Source organism: Podarcis tiliguerta (assembly GCF_965153285.1).
Source record: "Podarcis tiliguerta genome assembly, chromosome: 8".
Classification (NCBI taxonomy): domain Eukaryota; kingdom Metazoa; phylum Chordata; class Lepidosauria; order Squamata; family Lacertidae; genus Podarcis; species Podarcis tiliguerta.
The window spans coordinates 15,480,805-15,504,964 of NC_139541.1; the positions used below are offsets into that span (position 1 = coordinate 15,480,805).

At 43.9% G+C, this 24,160-nt stretch overlaps 1 protein-coding gene across 4 annotated transcripts in view; it reads right to left on the reverse strand.

The window, feature by feature from the left end:
- The window catches only part of PIK3CD (phosphatidylinositol-4,5-bisphosphate 3-kinase catalytic subunit delta), a 50,094-nt gene extending 27,050 nt beyond the window's left edge, over positions 1 to 23,044 (reverse strand). The window contains exons 1-5 of one of the 4 annotated variants that reach the window (XM_083453784.1): positions 23,024 to 23,044; positions 8,253 to 8,416; positions 3,149 to 3,377; positions 1,569 to 1,801; positions 598 to 777 (exon numbers count right to left, since the gene is read on the reverse strand). In XM_083453784.1, the coding sequence (XP_083309910.1) occupies positions 598 to 777; positions 1,569 to 1,801; positions 3,149 to 3,377; positions 8,253 to 8,393 (783 nt within the window). In that variant the 5' untranslated portion in view covers positions 8,394 to 8,416; positions 23,024 to 23,044. Of the gene's footprint in view, positions 1 to 597; positions 778 to 1,568; positions 1,802 to 3,148; positions 3,378 to 8,252; positions 8,417 to 13,192; positions 13,214 to 14,251; positions 14,750 to 15,705; positions 15,749 to 23,023 lie in introns of those variants that run through there. The other 3 variants (XM_083453782.1, XM_083453781.1, XM_083453783.1) reach the window with 3 other exon arrangements.
- Positions 23,045 to 24,160: the final 1,116 nt, after the last annotated feature.

Genomic DNA, 24,160 nt, shown 5'->3' on the forward strand with positions numbered 1-24,160 from the left:
CCTTCCTGGTGTCCCCCAGTGAACTAAATTGTTCTCCTTGTGATCACTTTGGCATGCAATTTTTAAGCTGTGCGAAGGGCAAAGCAGCATGTACATGTCAAAATGAATTTTAAAAATAGATAGAATATAGGAATAAATCAGAGGCTTGCCTTGCTATAAAAATAAAATAAACTGGACATGTATATTTTTAAAGGCAGGCCAAGCGGGGCTGGGAAAGTTTCCTATATTAAATCCTAGAGAGCCGCTGCCAGTCTGTGTAAACTGCACTGAGCTCAATGGACTAGTGGTCTGAGTCAGTAAAAGGCAGCTTCCTATGTTCCTAGGTCTTAAGGGAGGGGTTGTAGCTCAGTGATACAGCATCTGCCTCGTGTGCAAGATGTCCTCGGTTTGATCCCTGGCATTTTCAGATAGGGCTGGGAAAGTATGCAGAGTCTCTGTACACAGTACAGAGCTAAACAGACCACTGGTCTGGCCCAGTGGCTTCCCAAACAGGGTCCTCCCAGAAAGCGAAAAGCCCATTCTACTCAGGGAACGAATATCCTTTGCCTTCTCTGTCCTTTCTCAGTGAGACAAAAGGTAGGAGAGGGGAGCACACACCTGGAACTGGTACAGAGGGTAGTTCCCATACAGATATTCACATTTCCCGTTAACCTGCAGGGCGTATTCCTCCGGGCTATTCATTCTTTGGTGCCGAAAAATTGTGGCTTGCTTCTTGACAGCATAGCTCATCAATGTCACGGGGAATTCCTTGGGAGAGATCTGGAAGGTGAAACTTTCCTGCAGGGAAGGAAATATGAATGAGCAAAACACAGGGAGCTGCTCTCCCAGGGAGTTATGGCCTATTCCCCTGCAAAAAAAAATTAAGACTCTAGTCCTCATGGTTTTCAGTAAAATGCCAGGGCTATATTAGTAGTAATATAATATTAATTAATTTGTGTACTGCCCTTCATCCATAGATCTCAAGGCAGTTCACAACATAAAATTACAATATTAAAAACACTAAACACATAATAAAAATAAGTACAAAATGAAAACAATAATCTTATGATTATCTTATAGACAGCCCTATCTACCCATATTTTATACATTGTTTTATATTTTCTGATTTTAATTGTTATTTACTGTTGCATTTTATCACGCTAAGTTGCTCTGAGAGGCTTTTCTTTCTTTGTAAAGTTACTAACAAATAAATATGATAATAATAAAACTGACTTATGCCATTATGCAAGACAGACTCCATCTAGGTCAGTGTTATCTATGCTAATCTATAGATTCCATACAGGGAGTTTCTCCCAGCCCAACCTGGAGATGCTAGGGATTGAACCTGGGACCTTCTGCATGCAAAAGCAGGTGCCTGACCACTTATGGCATAGGAAGCACATTTTCCTCACTGTTTATGCCCTGCTTCCCCCCTCTCTCTGTTTCCTCTTATGCCAAATCTTATACTGTAAGCTCTTTGAGGGCAGAGATCTGTCCTCGTGCAAACTGCAAAAGCTGCATGCATAGGAGTATTTAATTTTTTTTAAGTAAAAAAAAGTTGCTCAGATTGAAAAGGCTTGTGGATTTACCCCTCCAGACTCGAATTTGACATTGACAAAGATGTTCTTGTTGGGGACTTGGAGGGGGCTCTTTCTTCCGAGACTGCTGGAGGAGGGTTCCAGTTGCACCGGGAAGCTGTACTCCATCCAGGCTTTCCAACTCAGCTGCTGCCGCCTGGTCACTCTCTCCTCGCAGAACTGGTGCATTTTGGTGCGGAAGTCATTCACTTCCGGGTCAGACAAGGCGTCAAACTCGTGCAGGCCTGACAATAGTAAATCCCAAGATTTTTTTAAAAAAAATAAAAACAATAATAATAGTTTTTTGAGTGCGGGGGATGCCATCTGTGATGTAGAACCAGGCAACACCACCACTCTAATATAAGAATGGCATCTTTTAAATATTTCTCAACTTTAAGTTTCCAGTCCTTATGAAAGCATTGGGGGGGGGGTGCTTAAAAATGGATGGCCAGCACCCATAGAAGAGTCATAAACTGAAATGATTTTGGAATTGGAATTCTTAGAGTTCTAAGTTGTTGTTCTTGTAAATATTTTTTATTTCATTTCATAATAAAACGAAGGCCAATTATAACAACAGATGAAAAATAAAAGAGGAAAACAAACTACAAAGCAGGCATGCAGAATGAGTTAATATGTTGTTTTTAAGCTTTACAGGGGTTCTGCTTCCACTGCCCTAACCCCTGTTTTCAGACAAATCATAGAATTGGAAAAAAAGGTTCAGAAAGGGGCAACCAAAACAACAGATGGGATTGAGCAACTTTTGAAAGTGCTCTCACATCAGTGTCTCCTAACACTCAGTCATACAGCTCACTGGGGGGGTCACCTTCTCTTGGCCTGAACTCCCTCACAGGGTTGTTGTGAAGATTAAACTATATAGTGATACCTCGGGTTACAGACGCTTTAGGCTACAGACTCCACTAACCCAGAAATAGTACCTTGGGTTAAGAACTTTGCTTCAGGATGAGAACAGAAATCGTGCGGCCGCAGCGGGAGGCCCCATTAGCTAAAGTGGTACTTCAGGTTAAGAACCGTTTCAGGTTAAGAACAGACCCCCAGAACGTATTAAATTCTTAACCCGAGGCACCACTGTACTGGAGTTCCTTAGAGGAAAGGTGGGGTGTAAGTACAGTGGTACCTCAGGTTAAGTACTTAATTCGTTCCGGAGGTCTGTACTTAACCTGAAACTGTTCTTAACCTGAAGCACCACTTTAGCTAATGGGGCCTCCTGCTGCTGCCGCGCCGCCTGCCCCCGATTTCTGTTCTTATCCTGAAGCAAAGTTCTTAACCTGAAGCACTATTTCTGGGTTAGCGGAGTCTGTAACCTGAAGTGTATGTAACCTGAAGCGTATGTAACCTGAGGTACCACTATATAACAACAATAATATAATTATTACTACTATCCAGCTGACGAGAGTCCAAAACACCAGGGGCTGATGGGATTTGAAGGCCCTGGCACCAGGGGCTGATGGGATTTGAAGGCCCTGGCACCAGAGGCTGATGGGAGTCATTGTCCAAACCACCTGGAAGTCAGCAGGCAGAGCAAGGCTGGGTTAACCCAACCCCAGTTACCACCCCTCAAGGTTGGGCCTCACCTTTGCCGATGAGGAGGCTGATCTGAGAGTTGATCAGCTTCTTAGCTCGGTCGCCTTCACGGGCCACAAGCCGCAGGACCGGCAGGAAGGGCTGGACATCACAGAGCCTCCGCTGCTCGTCCTCCAACTCCTGCTGCTCGGCTGTCTGGTTGACACAGGTGAAGACGTAGGACTCTGGGCCGCTGAGCATGTGGAAGAGGGGCTCAAACTGAGCATGGTGCCAGACCATCTGGAACACAGGGAGAGGAGGAGGAGATGCTTTATTCTGGGATCAGAATATCTGGCCCTCTAGAGCCCACACCAACCTGCTGCCCTCAAGGGTTGTTTTGGGTTGCAACTCCGCACCAGCCACAGTCAGCACATGTTGTTGGAATCCAACAACATCTGGAGGGCAACAGATACTCTATTCCTGCTTTACAAACTTTTTTGTAAAGAAATAGTTCCCGTTTCTTTGAGCTGGGTTGTATTGAACATTAGTCCTACTCAGAGGAGTTAGCATGACTAACTTAATCTCAGCAGGCTTGCTCTGAATAGGACAAGCACTGGATCCAACCCTTTATTTCCATTTTTTGTTTTATTTTTTTAAAAAATATATAAATAGCAATTGTTAGGCTGCCTCTGGTGTTCACACACATAAAACGAATAATCAGCAGGTTTGATATTTATGCTAATCACAAAAAATAGAGCATTTTTTTTGCACCTCTAAGGAAGGAAATGCTTTTAAAATACTAATGTGACTGAACAATTAAACAAGCCTCTGGGTGAAAAGAAATCTGTTCTCAGCCGTTAAAATAGATCAAATCACTTCCAGCCTCACTTCTTTCTATCATGACCACAATCTAACCTAATTAGAGCTGTCATCAAATTTTTATTTTTATTTTTTTAAAAGCTTAGTCACGTTTGTAGTGTATTTGTGCGTCTCTGTATAAATCAGATGCTGTGTTTCGTTGTTTGCTCTTCATTTTTGGATTGCGAAGACCTTTGGATCTGAGCCGTACGATTTGTATGGTAAAGCAGTTGGCAATTTGTACTCAGATCCTTGGTATTCAAAGTCCACTGAAGTTAGTATTCTTTTGACATTACGGTGCTTTTTCTAAGGGGGGCGCAGGGTAGGCATGCCCCCTAAACATTTTGTGAATCTAAGTTTGGCCTCATTGAGGGGCAGTATTTCAATATGAGTAGGAAAATGAGAGTACCCCTAAACAATTTTTAAGAAAAAAAGCACTGTATACACCTTATTCCCCCCCCCCTTGCTCCCATCTGCACTATACATTTAAAGCACTATGACACCACTTTAAACACTCATGGCTTCTCCAAAGAATACTGGGAGCTGTAGCTTGTTAAGGGTGCTGAGAGTTGGCAAGAGAGACCCTCCTATTCCCCTCAGAGTGGCTTAACAACCTATACCCCTTTCCCAGGGAACTCTGGGAACTGTAGTTCTATGAGGGGAACGGGACCTCCTAACAAATCTCAGCACCCTTAACAAACTACAATTCCCAGGATTCTTTGTGGAGGAAGCCATGGCTGTTTGGAGTGGTATGATGCTGCTTCAAATGCATAGTGCAGATGAGGCCCTCGTTTGAACATCTGAACAGGTGCCTTCCCTAAGACGGGAGTCCATTCAAGGCAGCTAGCCGAGTTCAAGTTTGTTCACAGGGTGAATTCTGGGGAAAGGGATGGGAAACACTTAAATGATGAACTAGGAATCCTCTGTGTTTACTGTGTTTTACCGCTGAGACTTTCCCTTATGATATACGAAGTTGCCTTATATTGAGCCAACAGTTAAGACCCACAGATAGAAACATACTTGAAACGTGCTTCAAAAAACCCCCATAAAAATAAGGCAATGAAGAATTATACTACAGAACAACTACTTATACGTTGTTCGTATTCTGAAGTACATTACAGATCACAGAATCATAGGATTGGAAGGTTGGAAGGGATCCCCAAGGGTCATCTAGTGCAACCCCCTGCAATGCAAGAATCTTTTGCCCAGCGTGGGGTTCAAACCCACAACCCTGTGATTAAGAGTCTCATGGTCTACCAGCTCATTCATCTATCTATATCTATCACTATACATTATATACATTATAAATATAGTGATATTTTTATATTATTTCTGTGGGTCTTATTCCTGGTTGTGTTTGTTACATAAGGAACATGACGACACATATTGTACATTATACCAAGTAGGACCATTTATCCGTCTAGTTCACTACCGTCTACACTGGCTGCTCTCTGGGGTTTCAGGTAGGAGACACTCCCAGATGCCAGGGATTGAACCTTCTATGTGCAAAGTAGATGCACTGACACTGAGCTGAAACCTTTCCCTTAAGACATAGAAAGCTGTCTTATACTGATTTAGACAACTGGTCCCTTGAGCTCAATATTACCCACACTGGGTGGCAGCAGTTCTCCAGGATTTCAGGCACAAGGACCTCCCCAGCCCCACTTAGAGATGCTGGTGAATTTAACCTGGGGCCTTTTACGTACTACATACTCATCCAGACTGCTCCATCCCATTACTCTACATGCACGCACACGGCAGTGTTTAAAACATCCTAGCATTTTCACTGTTGCAAAATAAATGCATTGCTTTCCATTTCTCTGGCGTGCCTTATATCATTCCTGTAATCTGCTTTGATTGTGTGTGGTTGGGTCAGAAATGCAGAGGACACAACCTTGATGGCAGAAAATGAGGAGGAATTAAAGAACCTTTTAATGAGGGTGAAAGAGGAGAGCGCAAAATATGGTCTGAAGCTCAATATCAAAAAAACTAAGATCATGGCCACTGGTCCCATCACCTCCTGGCAAATAGAAGGGGGAGAAATGGAGGCAGTGAGAGATTTTACTTTCTTGGGCTCCATGATCACTGCAGATGGTGACAGCAGTCACAAAATTAAAAGATGCCTGCTTCTTGGGAGAAAAGCGATGACAAACCTAGACAGCATCTTAAAAAGCAGAGACATCACCTTGCCAACTAAGGTCCATATAGTTAAAGCTATGGTTTTCCCAGTAGTGATGTATGGAAGTGAGAGCTGGACCATAAAGAAGGCTGATCGCCGAAGAATTGATACTTTTGAATTATAGTGCTGGAGGAGACTCTTGAGAGTCCCATGGACTGCAAGAAGATCAAACCTATCCATTCTGAAGGAAAACAGCCCTGAGTGCTCACTGGAAGGACAGATTGTGAAGCTGAGGCTCCAACACTTTGGCCACCTCATGAGAAAAGAAGACTTCCTGGAAAAGACCCTGATTCTGGGAAATATTGAGGGCATAAGGAGAAGGGGACGACAGAGGACGAGATGGTTGGACAGTGTTCTCGAAGCTACGAACATGAGTTTGACCAAGCTGCGGGAAGCAGTGGAAGACAGGAGTGCCTGGCGTGCTCTGGTCCATGGGGTCACAAAGAGTCGGACACGACTAAACAACAAAATTGCGTAAAACCGGTGGCACGAGGAAAGAAAGAATTCCTCTCCATTCAAACAATGCCAAGTGTTCTTTCTCCTGCACAGAACATTGTTCACGAAACATACCTTTGGACAATGCCCAGATTCTGGGAAAGAACTGCCTATGTTGTTTTGTTTGCAGGCGCTTCTGAAAACAACAGATGTATAAACATAGGAAGCCTTATGACTTCCAGAGCATTGCGTCATGTGACAGTGGACCTTTGCTGTGGTTTTAATTTTGTTAGCTTAACCAATAATGTCGGGGGAACTTCAGGCCAGGGGGTGGGGAGACGGCCCTCAAAGCCTCTCTTATCTGGCCCTCAGAACTCTCTCCAAACCACACCACCTCTCCTGAGGCCACCTCTTCCCTGGTCCTTCTTTATTGCACTCTGAGCATCTTGCCTGCCTGGAACGTGTCCTTGGAATATGGTAAAGTTAAGCCAAATCGCCACCAAGTTGCTTTAATTTGTCCCCTGAGTAAGTTGCAGTTTTGTGGCAATTTTTCACCATGGCAACATGACACATTTCATGATAACAATGCTCAATGGTGCTCCCACCCCATGAATCCTGGTGCCTCGCCATAGCTAGCCAGGCCACTGGTACCCAAAATCAGGATCATACTCCTGAAATTTTTTGCCCTGTCCTGTAAACTAATTCAAATGCACTAACTGAGGTATCACAGCAAGTTTTTGACGTAAAAGTCCTGGGGGTGAGGGAATCAAATAAACCGCTTGGATTGTTTTTTAATGACAGGGAAACAGGTAGGTAAGTAAAACTAAATGCGGGCATTTCTTGGAATAGATGAGGTCTTAGACGCACCTGCCAAGATGCAATCTTGGATTTGTTAAGAAGGGGAAGTGCAATCTCACCTCGAACAGGTCAACTGCCACTTCCTTTATTTGATAAACAGAGAGCGACTTTCTGCTTTGCCCAGGTTGCACTTCAGCTCCTGTAACAAAACGGCCAGCTGCTAAGCTCCAAGGCTAGGGAAATACAAGGATTTCTGCCTTTGATGCTGGCTGCTGGGAGGGTCTGAAAGGTGCATACAGTTCTCTGCAAGGGCCAGAAGGTGGACAGGGAACCATTCTCAAATAAGAGCACTGCATTCCCTTCTGGGCAGCTTTCCAGGGGCCGCATTCCAATGGTGGGAGGGGTCAGAGGGGAAAGTAGGTAGGGCAATGAATGCAAATTTCATCTCTGTATAGTAGACTACACAGAGAGAGATCTGTCTCTATCCTCCGTCCACGAAAGCAAGCAAGAGGCATGCTCAGAGTTCAATGACCTATCCTAGCTGGCCATAATAATAATAATAATAATAATAATAATTGAAGTAGTACTGGTAGCAGCAGTAGTACCCTGCCCATCTGACTAGGTGAGGAGGGAGCAGGGCAGGGCTGTTGAGAGGTGTGTCTTGGGAGAGAGTCCAGGGGGCCAAACGGAGAAGCTTGGAGGGCCACATTTGGCCCTTGGGTGAATATGTTGTTAGTTCTTTTCACTAACAACATTTTAGCTTCATGGAATTTTTCCAGCCCTGGCTTGGGATGCATCAGAGAACCTCGGGACCTTGCACAATCTCTTGCTTACAGAAAACATGTGGAATGAGTTTGGCAACTCCGTTATGATGGAGAAAGATAAAAAGAGAAAGAGCTGAGTACCTGTTTGATGGTGTTAAGACTTGCATTGCAGGAAATGGAGAGGGTCAAGTAAATGCCAGTGGGTAAGAGGAAGTCGACTTGAATGCTCTGGTTCGCTTCTTTGGACCAAAATTCTACGGGGCAAGCAATCCCAGGGGGCATCCTGCTCCGGTCTCAGCTACAACCTGCCACCAAGGAGAAGCAGAGAGTTAAACTTATGCATCTGTAAGGTCTCAAGACAGATAGAAATGCGATGGTTTTCAGTTTTGCCCCCAAACAGGCTGAAACTAGCTAGGGGTTTATAAACAAAGAATTTAGCACCTGGATCATCTTTTCGTCTTTCCTGAAAAGCAAGTTTGCTGTCCTTATGAGAAGGAACACAATCCTAAGGACTAGAAACTTAACCACAAAAAGAGAGTGCAAAATAATACCAAGAAGTTTGGGAGGCTGGATTCGCCACCTGATCATTAGCCGGAAATTAATGCTAATAAAAATATCACCAGGATCGTGGCAGTTGTCGAGAGATGTCCTATTTTTTTTTGGACCCATGAGTAGTAAAGGGAAGTCACTGGTTGCCTAGCACACCCAAATTCAAACTTCCACCTCCACCCCACCATAATTATTGGAAGGAGGTCTCCCTTTCAGTTGGAATGGGATGGGATGGATGCAATAATAGTTACGCCTCTCTGCAAGTTTCCAATGCTTAATTCTGAAAGGTAATAATAAAGGTACCATGTCTCAAAAAGATTAGCCATCTTGCACCCTTTCCCAAGAGAGCTACACAAGTGGCAGAGATTCAGCAGGTGAGGTTTCTTCCCAGTACAGCATCTCCATGTAAATCCTGACGGTGCCAGGTGCTGACTTTCTAACCACAATACACCTGATAAAGGACTAGGAGGCACCAGAACCTTCTGGGAAAGAGTGGTGTGTGTGTGTGAAGCAACATCCCACCCCGCCCGAAATAATGCAGCTTGCAGGACCCTCGGGTGCCATTTGTCAGTCTTCACCACTTTTGCATGCCAGCCCCTCAGAGCGTATGTGCCATTTCCTCATCTGTTGCTAAGCTGGGTGCAAAATTTCCCAGAAATGCAGGCTGTGGCTCTTGCTTTTTTTTTTTTTTTTTTTAAAAAAGTATTATCTGTTGAGTCCTTTTGGCCAAGATGCAGCCACCACAAACCACACATTCAACTTCCTAGGAAGGGAAGGAAATATAAGCATGGGGGGTGGGGGTGCTGAGTGGTGGGGCGGGGTGGGGGGGCTCAGTAGAGGAAGTAGAGAAGAGGCTTCACTGACACTCTCCCTGGCCTCTGCAGCCGGGACACACACATCAAACCCTAGACATGTTTACAAGATGAGCTTTGGCATGCCAGAAGCATTTATGACTGTTGCTTGTTTTGAGTTACAGATGCATAAGCTGAGCCAGGGATGACTCTGCGGGGGTGAGCGGCCGGGGGGAGGACGGGACAAAAACACATTTGATGCTGCCCCAGGAGACTCCAGCTGTATTTGAAATACAGGGTGAGAGGTGGGGTGAGAGGTAGCAGTTCCTGCTCACATCACATCACCTGAAATGACACATTTAAGGCACATGATACTCCCTCAACAAAGAAGAATCCTGGGAACTGTCGTTTACTCCCACACAGAGCTGCAATTCCCAGCCCTTTTAGTAAATTGTGGTTCCCAGGATTCTTTGGAAACTACTTTACCCCCCCACACAAAGCTACAATTCTGAGAGCCTTTAACAAACGAAGGTGGCCAGGATTCTTTGGGGGAACCGTTCTTGGGAACGGTAGCTTACTTCTATGGAACTACAATTCCCAGCACCCCTAGCAAACTGCAGTTCCCAGGATTATTTTGAGGGATGCCATGACCTTTCAATGTGCATTGAATGTGTTTTTAAATGTGGGTGCCAACTAAGCATGACCACTGATCTATCTACCCTGGATTCGCCTGCTCTGACTGGCAGCAAATTTCCAGAGTCTCAGACAGAGAGGATTTTTTCCCCTGTCACCGAAACAATGCTTTTATTTTTCACATTTTCTATCCCATTTTCTCAAGGCTCCCAGATGAAGTACCTGGTTCCTTTTCCTCTCTTCCACCTCTACCCCGCCCATCCACTGCATTTCATAATTTTCACAACAGCCTTGTGAGGTAGGTAAGAAGCCCGAGAGACAGCCGAGCGGTAGATTTTGAACTTGGAAGTTCTCTTATCGTTCTTTCACCACTGCACTACACTTCTAAGCAGAGATGGCAGCCTGGGGAGGCTTTGCTGGACTCCAGCTCCCATCAGGGCCAGTGGTCAGAGATGGTGGGATCGCAGTCCAGCAACATTTAGAGGAAGGCAGAGTTGAGGCTGGATAGCACAGTCGGTAGAGCATGAGACTCAAACTCGGGGTTGTGGGTTCGAGCCCCACGTTGGGCGAAAGATTCTTGCGTTGCAGGGGGTTGATTCTATTATTCAAACTCAGGGCAGTGAAGGCAAGTGATGGAGGCAGGTAGGGGCAGTAAAGTGGCAGTCTAGTTCCGGGATGGGGAACCTGTGGCCCTCTAGGCGTAGTTGGGCTCCCAACTCCCACCAGCCAATGGTTAGAGATGGTTAGAGCAAACTGAAAACAGCTAGAGGACCACTGGTTCCTCACCCCTTTGATAAGGACTGAATTTGGGACTTCTCACATGGTCCCCAAACATGTCCATCACTGAACTCAGGTGGAACAACACTAGATGTAGGTGGAACAATGGTAAGGCAGCTATGTTCCTAACTCAGAATATTATTTATCTTTAAAATGTTACAGCTTGCCTTTCCAATGCCGACAAAACATCCAAAGGCAGCCAATGCCACTGAAAATATACTGCACAATGAAAATTCAAAATAGCTCTGCTTCGGAGCATGTCGTCCAAATGATTGGGGGGGGGGGCGGTCAGACTGGTGCGGAATCAGATATTCCCTCTTGACAGTAGCGTTTGTGCCGAACACTGAGTAACAAGCAGAATGTAATGCTGTTGGGGGTCACTTGAGATTTTTTAAAATAAAAAAATAGACCAGGTCGTTTCCAAGCAGAGTCCACAGCCATCAATAAAATCAGTCCAGACAGTGCCTGTTCTCAGTTAAGTTCCCGTTTCCCAGCACAGGCAAGATTGCCAACAACAGTTGCTGAGAAACAGGAGTTCTTGAAACGGCAAGCAAATACTTTCCTTGTCCTGCCCCCCCCCCCCCGCAGGGAGAGATGTTTTGTTCAGGCAGCGCATGGAGCTAAAGGCCAGTGCTGGTGACGTCGTAGCTGTGACATCATGAGTCCACGGCTGCTGACCTCCCATTCCATTTCTGGAATCTTATGCCACATTCCTGCATTTTTCTCTTCGACCTTCAGAGGGGGTGAATCCAGCTTACCTCCCCCCCCCCCCCACACACACAACAGACCCCAAGAGCAAAGCTAGCTTACCAGCCAGCCCTGTCCATCTACAGGTCACAGAGGCAGAAATATTACTCTGCTAGCTAAGAGAGCAAATTATCATTCCCCTTGATAACGCAGTAGCCCTAGACTAAGTGCTTTGTTATTACAAATCTGACTTGCCAAGCACTTACAATGCCAGGCAAACTTGCACTTAGGATAGAAAACAACAACAACAACACATGAAACAAAAACCTCTACAGGCCACACTGGGGGGTGGGGGTGGGGGGAGACATCTGCAAAGATGAGGCATTTATTTGCCAGGGGTATTTTCAGAGCATAACAGGAAGAGGATGACTTAATAAAGCTGGGAGGAGACCAATATAATGCATGTTTGTATATACTGATACATAATTCAAAGGAAAATAAAACGTTTTCCAACAGCCAAACACTGCCCATGTTTCACAAGGTTTCCCCACCCCCTGTAACAATGAGGACTTGAACGTTAGAAATGTAAGCCCTCTTATAAATAAATACATACAGTGTAGAAATAAATAAATAAATACATACATAACCTTGGGTTAGGAACTTAATTCATTCTGGAGGTCTGTTCTTAACCTGAAACTGTTCTTAACCTGAGCTCCCACTTTAGCTAATGGGGCCTCCCACCGCTGCGCGATTTCTGTTCTCATCCTGAAGCAAAATTCTTAACCTGAGGTACTATTTCTGGGTTAGAGGAGTCTGTAACCTGAAGCATCTGTACCCCAAGGTACCATGGTACTGAAATTCTCAGAATACCGAATCTTGCACAGGAGTGCGGATTAGGTTTGTCAAGCTTCTCTTTATAGCAATGAGGACTAAAGTCTTATAAATGCATGCCCCTTTAAAATAAAGAAATGAGAAGATTCGCAGAATACCAGATCTTGCACCAAAATAGGGATTAGCTTCAAGGCTGAGATAAACAAACCAGTACGGACCCGACCCGTGGTGTTATTTATTTCTTGTCTGGGTTAAAACTGAATAGCATGGCATATAATACTTCTGCTCCCCCCCCCCCCCGTAAAAATCAAAGTAAAACTATTTTCAGAACATATCATACTTCAAAAGGTTGAGGAGAAAGAAGCAAACAGTTGGCCCCACAATGAAGATTAACAACCCCATAGCTCTTGAGCTTCAGAGAGCTCAGCATCCTTAAAAAAATATCAAGTCTGCTCCATACAAAGACATACACCCCCCAGCAGTAAGACCACTCCTCCCCTCTCCCCATAACACTAAAGCAACAATATCTACCACCCCAACTGCAAAACTGACATCCTTTATTTCAGACCTCTAAGCCCCAATTTTAACATTTTATATGCCGGTACTTTGCAACAGTCCTCCAGCTTTTCAGATCAAGGCTAAATCTTTAGCCAAACATGATTTTGGGGACTCCCTTTTTAATCCGATAAGTGTGCCTGCTGAGGTGACCCACCTTAGGTCAGGATGCTGAGATGCAGGCAAATGTTATTATCATTATTTTAATTTGTTTTTATTGAAAGTTTTTCATGGATAATAAAGGTACCTATAACTCACAATGTTCTGACACAGAGCCCTTGCATCTCTCATGGCCAAATCTGAAATGTTTAATGGCTCGCAGAAACAGAAGGTCCCCCAGCAACTCCAGTTAAAATAAATCAGGCAGCAATATAAAACTGTGTGAAAAAAACGACGACAGTATAAACAGTACAATGAGAATTACTGGAAGACTCGTTTTGTCAGAAGTCTTTTTTATTTAAGTGTTCATTTAAGTATTAATTAGGAAGATTAAGGTTTTTTATGCACATAAATCTGCTTTTTCTTCTTTCTTCTTTTCTTAATTGTTTTTTCTTTAATTTTTTTGTAGTATGAGATTGTAAATTCTTTGTATATGTATGTAATTTAAATTAATAAAGATTATTTAAAATAAAATAAAATAAATCAGGCAGCATCTGCTGGGAAAGTCCTCTACCGGAACACCAGGCTGAATAAACAGTTTGAGTTGGTAGAAGACAGTGTTCTAAGGGCACTCTGAACATGCTCAGAGGTCCTATACGTGCACATAGCAACCGTTAGAAACTAATCTAGATTTCCATTCACCTCCATTTTACATTTACCCCTCTGGGTAACAGGACACACAATTCCCAAGGGCTGAAATTCTACCCAGAAAAGCCCCCCGCCCTTCTTCAAAAAAGGAAAATAAAGAGCATCGCAGAGAAAAACAAGCATCATGTGCTCCTAAATTGGGAGGACTGGAATGGGGTGGAATTCAAAGTCAGGATAAAAGTCAGAGGGTTGCATCCCTGCTAGGTTTTACTCATGAGTACACCCATTCAAAAGTATTGCGCCTGGGCTAGCCTTGCCCATTAATCTCAAAGGGTCTACTCTGAGTAAGGGCTGGATACAACCCAGAATAAACCAAGCGTTGCCGCCTGCTACGATCCATCTCAGAGTATGGAAATTCATGAGCCTAAACGAGCTGAGCCCATTAACTTCAATGGGTCTACTCCGAGTAGGACCAGCTGCTGGAGAAGACTCTGGATTCCTGGGAGGGCAGAGGCTGACATACAGTGTCAAATCTTTATTCATGATGCGCCCACCACCTCTTCTACTGACCTGAGGATAGCATCCATGATCCCTTCCCCGGCAGGAAAGCAAGCGGATCTCTAGACCGGCGCCGACCGAAAATATAAATAAAAATGAACTGAACTGAACTGAAAAAAATAAAATAAAATAAACCTTGCCAGGGAGAATCTGGAGAACGCCGGCCTAGGAAGTCTTCGGCAACCCCCTCCTTCCCGAAGGCTGGGCTTGGCGCTTTCCAAGGGACCGTTTGCAAAGTCTCTGCGGCAACAGGAAGCGTTTGCCGACAACTTTTTCTCGCAGGCAACACGCACAAAAGCAACAGGGTCAGCCTTCCTCAACCGGCTACCTTCCAGATGGTTCTGGACTACAACTCCCATCAGCCCTCAAGCCCAGGCAACCACCCCGGCCCGAACAGCCTCCAAGGGCAGCCCCACACAGGACGCCCTGCGGCATTGCCATCGCTTCTTGAATTTGCACCCTGCCTTCCCTCCTCAAGGAGCGCAGGGCTGCAAAGAGATGCAACGTCTGAAAACGGAAGCAAAGTCCTAAAGCGGTTAAAACATTAGGAAAACCATTACGTATTACACTTAAAAAACGCCTTTCACTTAAAAACATTCTTCCATAGTATTGCTGCTGTTTTATCCAGAGTTCCGAGTGATTCAGGATTTCTGAGGAGTCGATTTAAACGTCTGATTTTTCTCTGCCAATATTTATTTAAAAAAAACACAAAACTTTATGCACAATTTTAGCTGTTAAACATGTTCAATGCAGCACACTGAGCATCAGTGGCCTTTTAGATATATCTAGTAGGGCCTTTAAAAAAATATTACAATGTGGAGTCCTCTTGTTGATGGTGCCAGCCGGACAACACACCCTTTTTCAGAATACTCCATTCCATCCCCCTATACCAAGGGTTGCCAGTCCAGTGCCTATTACCACCATGGGGCCCACAAGGTGTCCCGGACTCTCAGATTTAACTGGAAAACAAAAAAGATCCATAATCATGAGCAGTAGAACATACCCTCAGGTATCTCTAATTTTTTGTTATGCCATGCTTCCCATGTCCGCCATTATTATTATTATTACTATTATTATTATACAGTATATATTTTTTAATGTCATTATATATAAAACAGAGTGAACAGTTATAACAGACGGAAAATAAAAGGTGAAAAGCCAAACTATGAAAACAGGCATGTAGAATCAGTGGTTGCAGACGTGTTAAAATTGAAGTCAAGACAATCACCTTTAACAAATCACCATGTATTTAGTTCCAGATTTGCTAGGCTTCTGACGAAGGCTGTGCTAATCATGGTGGTTTCACTGTATGTCATACAGGATTGCCAAATCATATTTGAAAGTGTCTGGCGGTTCTAGTCCTTGTCGAAATCTCAAAATATGCATAATTTTCTCTGTTGTGTCATTATTATTATTATTATTATTATTATTATTATTATTATCATCATCATCATCATCATCATTACCTGCCATTTACTAACCACCTCCTCCATGGCAGCCATTTTGTGACAGGCACTCCTAGAACTCTCACAAAATTCAAAATATGCCCACTAGGCCAGAAAAATTGGTGACCCCCTGCCCTCCACACAAAGAGTTTTCAGCATTCCATGCCCACGGAGCATGCTCAGTCTCAACGGACCTGTTTGGGGAGCTCTCCCCTCCCACCTTTGGGGTCCATCCCCCCACTATTTTTGGTACTTCCACAAATCTTGTCCCCTGCCCCAGTTCCGCAGCAGTTTCTTAACGTGATAAGCTATTCATTTTGAGGCCCTTGAGGCCCCATCCACACTGCTGCACACCCTTCAACATTTCTCAGATGAAAATGGGGACACTTCTCACTCCCCTTCTCTACCCCCTATTTTTGGTCAACCCCCCCCCCCAAGCATTTGGGATCAAATCAGAAGCTGGGATGGCTTTTGTAGTTCCAGGACTGTCTCTGTAAAATAGGGACACTTGGAGGGTATTCTACTGATACCTCCCCACTCTCCCTAGTACAGCGTAGAAGATTCCCACACTGAAAATGACCTCGCTGTAAGAATGCAGAACTGAAAAAAGGTGTAAGGCAGTGTTTAAGAAATGAAAGATTCTATTCCTTGTCAGGAGAAAATACCATTTCTGCTAGCAGGTTTCTCTTTCAGTTGGGGTGGCACTGCATATGTCTGAACGAAAATAACCTCCATTTTTATTTCAAATGAAACACTGTGCAATTACCGCATTTTTCACTCCATAAGATGCACCTGACCATAAGGCGCACCTAGTTTTTAGAGGGGGAATGAAAGGGAAAAAAAAACATTTAAAGGGAGTGCTGAGCAGAGCCTGTATGCATCCCAGGCTCTGCTCAGCGCTCCCTTTCACGAGCTGCGTGGAGCATGTGTGCGGCGCTTTCAGGCTTTTCCCCGAGAGCCACACACACACTCCACACGGCTCTTTAAAGGGAGCTCGACTCTTGGGGGCTTTTCTGGGAGGTGGGGGAAGGGACAGAGCTGCGCTTTGTCTCTTTCCCCACCTCCCGCAAAAGCCAGGGATAGCCACGCGAAGCCTCCACAGGGCAGCGGAATGAAGGCTCCCCGTGCCCTGCGGAGGCTTCGCGCCACTAAGGCAGAAGCTGGAACAGCTAGAGGGAGCGCTGCGCAGTGCTCCCTCTAGCTGTTCTGGATTCTGTGGTAGCCCGTGAGCTGCTCAGGAGCGCAGGGCATCTGCGCGCAGCCTGCCCGCTGCTCCCAGGGCTGGAAGGGGAAGCCCAGGTTCCCCTCCCAGCCCCGGCGACCACACATTCGCTCCATAAGACGCACAGACATTTCCCCTTACTTTTTAAGAGGAAAAAAGTGTGTCTTATGGAGCGAAAAATACGGTAGCTCTTTGCCAACCAGTCCAACTTTTGCTGCCCCTCCAGGTGTTTTGGACTTGGTGAGGCTGACAGAAGTTCCATACACCTGGTGCGCACTACATTGGCAGATGCCGTGCTAATCTACAGCTATAGCTGATGCATCCACTGATTAGACCAACATAAGCTTTCAGCTCTAATTAGATCAACAGTATACAGCGGTACCTCGGTTTTTGAACGTAATCCGTTCTGAAATGTTCAAAAACCGAAACCTCAATAGCCGACACCTACGCCTCCAGATCTTGAAGTCACGTAGCATGTTCAACTTCCAAGGTTTGTTCGAAAACCGAAGCATTTATTTCCGGGTTTTCGGCATTCAAAAACAGAAACGTTCAACTTCCAGGACATTTGAAAACCACTGTACAAAAATCTAACAAATCACTACATATGTATCCATGAAGAATACATTGGACTGTAAAAAATAATATGTAATTATATTCAAGACAACAGGCTTTCCTTCAGGGTTCTTTGTGCCCCTCCTACAATCCCCTTTCATGGTTTTATTGTCTATGATGTTTTTAAGATTGCACTTGCAATCTGCTTTACTGCTCCATATTCCCTTCAATCTTTGGAAGCTGCAGACAAGCAGAAAATGCCTTTAATAAGGGAATAATTATTAGCCATCGCAAACCTCTCTACAGAGCTTCTCTGAGGTGGTGGTTCTGGTTGTTTAATCCTTCAACCCTGCCTTGCTATATGTGGAGATATTTCTGTAAGTCACTTTTTACCGGAAGACAACTTCTGCTTATTTGAAGAAGTGTCTCGGTTCAATTACTTTTGAACGTCTGACCAGGAAGTTGCTGTGCGCTAATTGTTAAATGTGTGGTTGCTAACTTTTCAGCTGCCCATTGTAGCTTTGGCACCTCAAAGAATAATTCGATTATGATGCCCCCGCTATCTCTCCACGCGTGCACACACACACATCCACACATATACAGTGATTTCTGCATCTCACGCTGCCCATAAAGGCATAAGAACAGACCCAGCTTTCCCCCCTTGCTCAGTTGGCAACCTCACTTGGCAGCCTCAAATGAGGCACCTTCTGCTATCACACCCCACATTTTATTTCAGTAACATTTTGGCCTAACTCAGTCAGTCAAGCATGACTCATTAATTACAGTAAATAAAATAAACCATGAGGACTAGAATATTCGCTTTACTTTTAAGAGGGAGTTTCCACACCTGACTGGTAGAGCCTCTGCCTTATATGCAAAAGATCCCTGGTTCAATCACCAATGGCATCTCCCGGTAGGGTTGGGGAAATCCTGGCAAGCCATTGCCTCCTAGAGATATTTTAGAATACAACTTGCATCTGTCCCAGGGCAGCAGAGCTATAGCCCAAAGCATACTGAGAGCACCAGGCTGTTGAAGGATGGGATAGAGATGATACCAAGATCCCAAAGGCTGCCGCTTTTTCTTTTTTAGAAAAAGCTCTGTGACAATTATGGCCAATTAGGCAACTTAAAAAGCTCATTGTGCATCACCCATTCCTCGCCTTTTCAACACCCTAGTAGGCGATCGGGACAAAGTAAAATGTTTTTGAAGACTGCCTGCTTAATTGCCACCACAAGACAAACAGGAAGGCTGCTTAGTCTTTGGAGACTACCATCTTCCACAGCTGGACAGCTGTTTTCAGCACCACCTGCAACTCCTGCCTTTGTGCCACAGTTTATTAAAGGACCCAGTCAGGTGCACATGGGTGCATGGGTGCAGAACCAGGCTGAGTCCGCCTTTCTTAAATGCTCGGCCCCATGAACTATATATAACAAGCTTATATCCCATTAAAAAAGCAAAAGCAAAACGAACACGTTAAACTAATGAAAACAACACGCCCATCCATGCAAATAGCAAACAATTAGCAATGCATTTAACAACCCTCCAAAATTACTGAGTTTCATGAAAAATTCATGGAAATCCATACAAATAGCAAACAATTAGCAATGCCCCCAATAGACCTGGGATTAAAATAAAATCTGCGTCCACGTCTTGTTAGCAGTGCCTGCCTTGATCACTCGTAATCTTAGGAACAGCTTCCCATTACACCAAAACACATCACTGTAATAAAGGCAGTGGTGGTGACTGGTCACTATTGAGACTCAGCCAAATTAGGAAAGAAACAACAATTTGAATGCGCTATAAACATGCAACACCAATGACGCTAGAAAGCAGTTAAGTTCTTCTACGCATTTTTCAAAAGGGGTTTAAATTTTTTTGTTACAACGACCTAATTTCTGACTTATTTATAGCGTGTTTTTTCCTGTGTGTAGATCCACCTTGGCAGTTGGCAGGGCAGAAGGCAGCTAAGAAGATGTAGAATGGGGCACTACTAGGTGGCGCTAAAAGTAGAACACTGCAAGGCTGCACAGCAACATGAGCACACCCTGGCTGTGTACACACCATCCATTTAAAACACATGGCTTAAAAAATTAACAATCCTGAGAACTGCAGCTTGTTAACAGTGCTGGGGATCATAGCTCTGGGAGAAGTAAACTACAGTTTCCAAGATTCTTTGTGCTTTAAACATGTTGGGATATGTTATGCAGTCTTTTTGCTAAGTAAAATGCATAGGATTGTTTCAGTAAAAGCACAGAGGAAATATTTATATGCTTAAGGACAAACTGGGCAATTCACTTCTTGTAATTGAATTTTTATCTTCAGCGTTTTAATTAAATTTACTTCAAGCCTGATTAAAATGTTACCAGTCTTCAACAACCCCCTGGGTTGTGGAGGAAACATTTAACTCTGCAGCTATTTTTTTCCTGCAATCTAACACATTTTATCTTTGCAGAGACACTCAAACCTCCTTCTAGAAGATGACTCATTTTATTCATTGCCCTTTCCCCCAGCTTAGCCTAAATGTCTTTTGCATGTTTCAGTGAAGCCACAGAGTTGTTGGTTTTTTTGCAACCAAGGTGTAATTTGGAGAGCCTTTGTGCAGCGTAATCCAACCCTAGGAATGTCTACTCACATGGGATTTACTCCTGGGTTAGTGAGCATCCCTGGGAGCAATCATCATTCAATAAACTGGGATTTACTTCTGCATATAGTTGTGCAGAATTCTGCTGTTAGATAATAGATAAAAATGCAATCCGAATTTTAACTAGTAGATTAAACAGCTGATCCCGGTACTGTGTTGATTAATCAACTAACTACTGTACTGGATTATTGCTCTTGAACTGGTAGAGGCTGGTAGACTCTGCTAGCTCTGCATTTAGGGCAGGGCAGATGGCTCCCCAAGAGGGCGCAAAATTGAGAAGATCGGTTTGGGGGAGCCAAATTTTGGCCTCACACAGGGCGTCGTATTATGAAAGATTACCAAAGTCTACCCCTGACTCTGCTCGCCATCCCCACTAAATAGCTTTCCTGGCCGCCATGCTCGCTTCAACTGGAGTTGATGTGGCCATCTGTTGGCAGCCATGCAAACTACAGCGTGACAACAGTCTTGCATTTTTATGTAAATAGAAACATTTTTCATTCTGATGCCGATGGCATTACTTGCATACACTATAAGCAGTGTTACTTTTCAAGAAAAAGAGGTGCCAGAGCTCACCATGAACTTCTCTCTTAGAATGGCAATGGTGTCCACCTGAGAGGTGCTGGAGCTGAGCTCCAGTGAGTTCCAGCAGAATAAAAGCCCTGGTTATAAGCTACTCTGAGGGCCTCATATGCATCAGAAAAATTGAATGCAATCACCATAAATAAATAAATAAAATTAAGCTGTATTGATTTATTTTAAACCTTTCTACACTGCCCTCCAGTTAAAAACTTCCAGAGTGATTTACAATAACTCATAAAACAAAATGGCAATAATCAATAAAATAGTTAAAAGGTAGCACCAAAACCAACAAATCAGCAGCTGCTATTATGCAAAAGTAAGTCCGGTTTGGTTTCCCATCCCAATTAAAATGTGCATTGTAATGTGATGCTTTCTTATAAAAGTTTGAAAAATAAATAAGTAAATGAATAAATACACAGGAGTTGGCTGACTTAGCTCTATAGTCCTAAAAGTTATAACAACACTTTGGTATTAGTGCATCCTGTGTGGATATGCTTTATAATTTATACTATGGGTCACAGGTCCAGGTTTTGACATTTCGCATTGGCTGGGGCACGTAGCAGAGCTACCCGTGGTCTCTGCTTTTTGCCCTGGCCATGGTACCTGGCCATGGAGCTTTGGCACTGAAAGCAGATGATGATAAAAGGTTTTGAATTATTTGGAAAAACCCATCTGATCAATATTTTGCAGACGATGCTGCCCTATTCCTTTCTCATCCTGAAACCTAATTACCTGTTGTTATGCACCAGCTTGCTATATATGGGTTAACAGTTAAATTCACCTAATCTGAGCTGGTGTGTATACACACCCTGCCAGACCTACAACTGCATTGGCACAAAACAACTGTCCTGAAACTCTGTAATATACCTAAGAATCTATCTAAACTAGAACAACTGAAATTGACTCCCTCGCAAAAGGTCTAAGAACTAAGCTCAAAAATTGGTCAAAGCTAACATTGTCATGGTTGCGGGCAGAGTTTCTATAACAAAAATGATGCTGTTACAGTGCTTTCCTTTTACTTATTCTGAGTCTTACCAATAAACATACCTAATTTTCATGTTAATAAAATTAACAAGAGACCACGGCTACCTTTATAGGATCAAGAACGGATGATATAAAGACTCCGCTCACTTATACAATATCCTTTTGATTTTACAAGGCTCAGACCAGGTCACATGGTTAAAAATGGAGGCTAATAGGGGCCGAGACTTCATGTGTTCACTCTCTTATTGGAAAATAGACAAGAAGACATTGCTAACCTCTTTCTATAATCAGATTTGATTGAAACATTTATCTTTTGATTCCACTTTAGTCCCAATAACTCAACACTCCTCCTTTTGCGCAGCAGCCAAATCAGGCTCATTAATCAAATGATGGGACAATCGTTACGACCAGACCCAAAATTAGCCCTATTCAGGAGTACCATTTGCGGGTGCCAAGGGGCCAACCCCCCCCCCCCCATTTTCAAGGAGGGTGCTGGGCCCCCACAATATTCTGCAGCCTGCGGCAGGCCCTAGTGGACCTTCTTGCGGCTGCAGTGTGTCCCATCAGGTATTGGTACGTTTTGTTACTTGAAATTAAAAACCAGTTTTAAAAAGTTATAACACCAGTGGCGTTCTGAAAAGCTAGAGTTTTGGAATAATCCACAGCAAAACAGATAACTAACAAACAAGAGGTTTGCTCAGGAAAACAAGAATGTAAATCTACAAGAACAAAAACCACATTAGCTTTACAAAAATGCTGAATTTCCCAACAGGTCGAGAAACATTAACCTCAAACAATTTCCTTACCAAAAACCAGACGTCCAGACAGACTAGTCACAATATTGCAGCTCAGGTAGTTTAGATGCGGCTGCTATCGCTGACTAAAAAGCAGAGGATTCTGCTAATATATTTCTACTACATTACTATATATTTTGGAAAGTGGTTTGTCTGTTTCCTGTGCATTTTGTCACCTCTTATCACAGCCAAATTTTGCACGATGGTTGCTGAGATGAAGGAGCAGGTTTTTGTTTATGTTTGGATACAGTTGGACGCCATTTTGAACGAAGATGGCGGACTACCCCCTTCAAACGCACTGATTTTTACCAAATTCTGGTAACATTTTTTAATCAAATTTTGCAGAATCGTTCCTGAGATCAAGGAAAAGCTTTTCATCTATATTTGGATACAGTGGATCAACACGATGCAAAATTGCACTGATTCTAACCACTATTTCAAAACTGCCTTTTGAATTTTGTTTGCTTCATTTTTCATAATAATAAATGCCTGGTGTGAGGTTAGTGCTTTACAAATGAATAAAGCTCTCAGTTACAAGTTTAGGGTGCAGCAATATCCCTACTTACCTGGGGCCGGAGTAAGCCTCACTGAATTCAGCAGCACTTGCTTCTGAGTAGACACAATCAGGAATGCACCGTTAAGTGAGATTTCCAATGATCCGGAATTTTAACCAAACTCATTTTTTCCAGTTATATTTCCAATGGTTGTAAGGGATGACCAAGGAAAGGGGCTAATCCAAAGTGAGTACAGTGGTGCCCCGCAAGACGAATGCCTCGCAAGACGGAAAACCCGCTAGACGAAAGGGTTTTACGTTTTTCAATGCACTTCGCAGGACGAATTTCTCTATGGGCTTGCTTCGCAAGACGAAAATGTCTTGCGATTCTTGCGATTTTTTTTTTGCTCCCCACCCCCTTTTTCCGAGGCACTAAGCTGCTAATAGCCTTTTAGCAGCTAATCCGCTAATCCCTTAAGCCGCTAATAGCCGCTAATAGCTGCTAAACCGCTAATAGCGCTAATCCGCTAATAGGGTTGCTTCGCAAGACGAAAAAAACGCTAGATGAAGAGACTCGCGGAATGGATTCTTTTCGTCTTGCGAGGCACCACTGTATAGAGTAGACTACGGTCAACAGGGCCGGCCCTCTCATTAGCCAGGGCGAGGCAGCCACCTCAGGCAGCTGATTTGGGATGTTGTGAGAGGGCAGCAAAATATTTAGTTAATTATTACTGCACTTTTATAGCCAGGGAGAGATTCTTGTGGGGTTTTCTATGCACTTCTCAGGGTTTGTGGGTGGGTGCTATTTACTGGCCCGCCTCAGGCAACAGAATGCATTGACCTGCCAGTTGTTCAGCTATTCACATCCTGCACGCTGGGATTCTTCTAAAGCGATTTTTAAAGCACACCATTCTCTCTCTCTAAGAATTTTAGGCAATGTAGTTTGACCCAGCGTTATTTTTCTAGAAAAAGAGGTGCCAGGGATCACTAGAAACACCTTCCTTGTTCTCTTAGAATGGCAATGGCACCCACCTGAGAGGTGCCGGAACAGAGTTCCGGCAAGTTCCAGCTGAGAAAGAGTTCCAATTTCACATTACCCTTAAACTACAGTTCCCAGAATTCTTTGAGGGAAAGAATGTGCTCCAAATATCATCTAAAGTTACAGTGTGTGCACAGCCTAAAAGTGGGCGGGGGGGGGGGAACGACAACC